At 42.1% G+C, this 5,754-nt stretch overlaps 1 protein-coding gene across 1 annotated transcript in view; it reads right to left on the bottom strand.

The window, feature by feature from the left end:
- Nucleotides 1–624: 624 nt before the first annotated feature.
- Nucleotides 625–5,754, bottom strand: part of LOC135090666 (apolipoprotein D-like) — an 8,931-nt gene continuing 3,801 nt past the window's right edge. The window contains exons 2-5 of the mRNA XM_063987622.1: nucleotides 4,881–5,012; nucleotides 4,344–4,474; nucleotides 3,014–3,201; nucleotides 625–1,315 (exon numbers count right to left, since the gene is read on the bottom strand). Coding sequence (XP_063843692.1) covers nucleotides 1,179–1,315; nucleotides 3,014–3,201; nucleotides 4,344–4,474; nucleotides 4,881–5,009 — 585 coding nt within the window. The 5' untranslated portion in view covers nucleotides 5,010–5,012 and the 3' untranslated portion in view covers nucleotides 625–1,178. The remainder of the gene's footprint in view (nucleotides 1,316–3,013; nucleotides 3,202–4,343; nucleotides 4,475–4,880; nucleotides 5,013–5,754) is intronic.

The raw sequence follows: 5,754 nt of genomic DNA, 5'->3' as shown, positions 1-5,754 counted from the left end.
ACTGCTGCAGACCAATCCAGGCGCCCCCCTCCTCCTTCATGGCGGACCTGGTGGCTGCCGCAGTGTTCGCGCTGGTCTTGCCTTACCCCCTTGGGCGCATTTGTGGCGGCGTGATGGTTGTCATGACCTCCATCCAGACAGTAAAGGATTACATGAACATTAAGTTCGGGAGGTGCCTACACTGCAAGCACTTCAAACATGCCAATATGCCTCTCTTTACGTGATTCTAATGTTTGCTTGGTATTACTTTTCTCTTTTATCCATACCGTTTACCACCACCACCGCTACTACTACCACCACCACGACCACCACCACCACCACCACCACCACCACTACTACTACTACCACCACCACGACCACCACCACCACCACTACTACTACCAGCACCACGACCACCACCACCACTACCACCACTACTACTACTACTACTACTACTACTACTACTACTACTACTACTACTACTACTACTACTACTACTACTACTACTACTACTACTACTATTACTACTGTTGTTATTGTTCCTAACACTGACCTTACTACCAGTATTGCAAGAACGACTACTATTTTCAGCACCAATAGCACACCTGCTAGCAACGATCCTTCAGCTAATCAACAGACGGGGTATAGTAAAGACAGTCAATCTTTATTAAATAACTGCATCATCATTGTACTGCATATCAACAACAAACACCTGATGCCACTCCTGGTAACATTCAGGTTTCCAGGAATGTCACTGCAACAATTGTCTCGGCGTCCTTCAATGCCTCGGAATCGGAAGTAATCTTAGGTATTGAATGTTTACGATGAACCTTTCAGAAATCAGCCATCTTTACTGGAAGCATGCTGGCTCTGATATTTTCTTAACATTCAACAAAACATCGTTGAGAAAATGCAAAATAAAAGCAAAACATCCAAATCATAAAATGGTGAAAACTGATAACATGATAGGTACCAAAACCAAAACGTGTGATTGAAACCCAAATCTTATTCTTCCTTTCCTCCCATTCGGAAAAGGAGAGAAAGAAAAGACAAGAAAAGATAAAAAGCAGATTCAATCATTCCCATTTTTCTCCCACTCTGAAAAAAGAGAAAGGAAGGAAAAAAGAGAGAAAAAAAAAATCAGATCAAGTAAAACCAAGAATGAGTAAATGAAAACATGACGCAGTGAATCATTTAGTCTAGACATGAACGAAGCAGGAGGTGTCTTGCTTCTTAAGGAGTTTGGGGTCAATGCCGAGCTTGGCAAGGGTTTGCTTGGCAGTGTTGATGACGGGGAGCGAGGGGTTAGGAAGGCGAGTGAGGATCCAGGCGATTCCTGCGTGGAGAGAGGTGTTAAAAGAACGTGTTTATTTATTTATTTATTTATTTATATTTTTATGTAAGAGGGGCACTGACAAAGGGAAAAAAACCGGAAATGAAGGCCCACTAGAGTACCATTTCCAAAAGTAGGTGAAAAAGGTTATCCAAATTCAGAGGATGAGTGTCTCGAAACCTCCCTCCTGTTTATTAATAGTCCCGTTTAATCGTTATGGCTGTTTTTCTCTGGGGAAAGACACCTCAGTGGGTCGTTTTTATATATGAATATTATTGCCCTTGGCCACTGTCCCTCTTACATAAAAAATGTGTGCTGTTTATCGCTCAGTGTTGATAATAGGAAGAATTGCGACATAGTTAATTAACGAAGTTTTAAGGGGAAGTGAGACTTATTTACTTATTAAATTATATCGAATCACAGTTTTTTTTTTTGTTTTGTGTACACCCGCAGCTAATGAAAGTGGCGTGTTTATGCTTTTGTTACGTGTCGTTACACACACACCAATGTTTTTTGCTTTATTTCTCTTGTAAGAAATGGTGAAGCACTCAGCTGACACCTTATTGAAAGTAAAGCACCTTTTGACAAAACACACCTTCGTCCAGAGCAGTTTGTTTCATTGGGGTGGAATTATCATTATTTTGACGGCATATTTTCAACCAGCCACTGTGCACTGTTCTTTGTGGCTTTCCTGTCTCCCTAGAAACTTAAACCCAAAACAACCCTTGTGGAAGTCAATAAGGGATATATTGGTTTGGGATATTGAGACTTACGTGCCATTTAACGCTTAAAACATTACATTGATATAAAAAGTGCGAAGAAATTTGGCACAATTTCCGAGCGAGCGGGGCAAATGTGAATACTCCTTAACGGGGTCAATAGTTAACTGAGTGATGACATCTTGATATGTAGAGATGTGACAGTTGACAGACGTTCAAACTGCTTGGCGATCTTGCCATATTTTCATAATGAATCTTCTTTTCAACTGAGCCAGACACTTTTCCCGCACTATGAAACAACTATTTGGTTATCATGTGTCCCACTTTCATTGTGTGTGTATCTGTATGCATGTGTGGATGTGGGTGTGTGGGTGTTTCTTTTTTTCTTTATTTTTTCTTATGGCGTGGGGGAGTGAGGAATGAGGCAGTGCACAATAGATTACCTGGAGGAAGTGTTGTTTGTTAGGGTTGGGGACCGATTGTTGACAGGTGTTCAGTGTGATATTGTGTGTTTTCCTCCTCTGCACAGGTGAGAAATCAAATGTTTACGTCTTTCACGCCAGAATATCTCTCTCTCTCTCTCTCTCTCTCTCTCTCTCTCTCTCTCTCTCTCTCTCTCTCTCTCTCTCTCTCTCTCTCTCTCTCTCTCTCTGTGTGTGGTGTGTGTCCGTGTCCAGACTTTCACTACGTATTTTGAAGTTATCATCTTCTATTATCTCTTTCAACATCAGATTTCTATTGCTTATTTTTATCCATCTCTCTTCTTAAGCCTTAGCCATCTTTTGTACACGTATCCTCCTTTCTCTCTCTTTCCCACCATTTTCACTCTTTTATTCAAGTGCCTACACATCTATCCTTTCATCAGCCTTTTCCCAATTACTCCTTCATCTTCCTCATTATCTCCTTATATTCACCAACACGTCTTTTGTACCTCTATCCCCATCCCTCTTCCTTCACCCCAAAGAACGAAGCACAGACTCACGGGTGTGACCGAAGGGAGGCTTGTCAACACACGCATACTCAAGAGTCCAGCTGGTGTAGTCCGTTGCCAGAACCTCGTAGTGGTCTTCGAAGTTTGGCACTCCAGGGATGGTGTAGGTGAGGCGGTTAGGTTCCTCGTAGGGTTTCTTCCTTATGATGTCGACTGTCAGCTGTTTGGGTCTACTGAACCTGCACAGAGGAAAGTTGATTTACCTTTGTAGTTTTATTTATGATTAAGTTGTAGTAGTAGTAGTAGTTGTTATTGTTGTAAGAATAGTAGTAGTAGTAGTAGAAGTAGTTGTAGTAGTAGTAGTTCCAGAAACTGCAGCAGCAGTGGTAATATAAATAGTTGTAGAAATGGTAATGGTAGTAGTAGCTGTTGTAGGAATAACAGTAGTAGTAGTAGTTGTTGTAATAATAGTAGTGTTAGTTGTTGTTGTTGTTGTTGGTGGTGGTGGTGTTGGTGTTGCTGCTGCTGCTGCTGCTGCTGCTGCTGCTGCTGCTGCTGCTGCTGCTGCTGCTGCTCTCTCTCTCTCTCTCTCTCTCTCTCTCTCTCTCCTCTCTCCTCTCTCTCTCTCTCTCTCTCCTCTCTCTCTCTCTCCTCTCTCTCTCTCTCTCTCTCTCTCTCCTCTCTCTCTCTCTCTCTCTCTCTCTCTCTCTCTCTCTCTCTCTCTCATACAAACACACACACACACACACACACACACACACACACACAATAAATTCTGTATCCACACTTGTTCAGGTAGAGTTATGGGAAGGTGTGTATAGGAGAGAAATGCGGGTCAGCACATGATGGTTGATTTATGAACGTACGTGTCAGGAGCCAGTACTTCTCCTATACAGTGTTACAATATCTGAGCACCCAGACCCGTAATTCATGGCACACCTATGAATGGCCAAGTGGAGAAGGGATAAGCAGATTAAAGTATCGCTATATTTCCATTGCAGTGTTGACACAATGGTGTTGGTAAAACTATTCTACTTTCGTCGCTTATAAGTGCAAAGGCTTTAGACAGTTTCAAGAGGAGGTTGGATAAGTCACCCAGCCAGTCAGCCAATCAGTCCGTCATTCAGTCAGGCACTCATTCACTCAGTTAATCAGTCAGTCAATCGTTCAAAGTCGCTCAAGTGTTCAGTCAGTCTTTCAGTCATTCAATCAGCCATTCATTCAGTCAGTCATTCAGTCAATCAATCAATCAGTCCGTACCCACACTTGTTCATGGAGAGTTATGGGAGGATGTGTATGGGATGCTGGTCAATCAGTCATTTAATCAATCAGTCAGTCAATCAGTCAACTATTCACTCAGTCAGTCAGTCACTCAACTCACAACAGGTCGCGGAAGTCGAGCCGGACAGACACCTTGCCGGAGGTATCTTTGAGGTAGGTGCCTGACCAGCAGCGGCCCAGCATCTCGTAGGCCACGAAGTAACGCTCTTGCTCGAACCACCGCCCATGGTACTGCGAGGAGAGACAGCAGAATCACCACCACCACCACCACCACCACCACCGCTTTGTTAGATTGTCCCCGCTTGGTTTTTATTCGAATGGAGGTTGATTATATTTTTGAAGTCAGTATTGTGTGATAAAATTTATTTTATTTACTTTTTTGTCGGGGACGTTTTGTGAGGTATCTTTAACGTTGCTTTGATAAAATTAAGTTTAATTCTGTGTTTTTTTCCTAAGTAAGAAACGTTTCATAATGATGTCCTCATATGGTTCTATACTGCAATTAAGTATAGTCGTACATTTCGGAGCCAGTAGCGTTCTCTAAAATTGTTTTTGCTTCATTATAACAGACAATTTTTTGACTGAAAGATAATTTTTTGACAGAGGGAACGTGACTCGTATGATATGTGGAGTTCACCTTGTCGAAATCGAAATCCTTGATGATAGGCGTCTTTGGACACCTGCCTGGATAGAACACCTGTGTGTGGGCGACGGAAGCCAGGCTCGCCAATAACACCGCCGCCACGATCCAATTCGCCCTCCACATCGTCTGTTTGAGAGGAACCACCTTTGTAAATATACAGATGCATTTCACTTCATTGCCCATTTCCTGTACATATATTCGTATTTTCATGTAAACAGTTTATGCTATAGACAGTTCTTGGCATCCAAACCGGGACTTAAGCACCTTATTTTCCCATGTTAAATTACTGTATCAAGCTTAAATGAGAGAGAGAGAGAGAGAGAGAGAGAGAGAGAGAGAGAGAGAGAGAGAGAGAGAGAGAGAGAGAGAGAGAGAGAGAGAGAGAGAGAGAGAGAGAGAGAGAGTACTGTCGGTGAACATTCTTGTTTATACTTACAACTTAACTCTATAAAGACTTATCCAGCAGAAATAGATAAAACAAAAATCACATTTGATTTGTACAAGGAAAACAACTCAAAATATTAATAATAAAAAAAAGCACAGTTTTGAAACAATAGCATACTAGGAAAAGGATACTGACAGAACCATAAAAGAAACTGAAATTACGAAAAGTGTGATGTTAGATGAGGAAAAGAAAGAAAAAAAAAAAAAACATTAAGCCCCGGGAGAAATGGGATGGTGTTGTTGCCTCCCTTTCATCACGCCTCTTAGCAAAAGGGTGAAGACTGACATTACGGCGGACAGGGAAAGTGAAGAGGTGTGGCCAAAGCAGCGACAGGTGTAGAAAGTGACATTAGCTGTAGTTATTTTTATCCCCCCCACCATACCACTCTCTCTCTCTCTCTCTCTCTCTCTCTCTCTGTGTGTG

The sequence above is a fragment of the Scylla paramamosain genome, chromosome 35 (genome assembly GCF_035594125.1).
Source record: "Scylla paramamosain isolate STU-SP2022 chromosome 35, ASM3559412v1, whole genome shotgun sequence".
NCBI lineage: Eukaryota > Metazoa > Arthropoda > Malacostraca > Decapoda > Portunidae > Scylla > Scylla paramamosain.
This window is presented reverse-complemented; position numbering and strand designations above follow the sequence as displayed.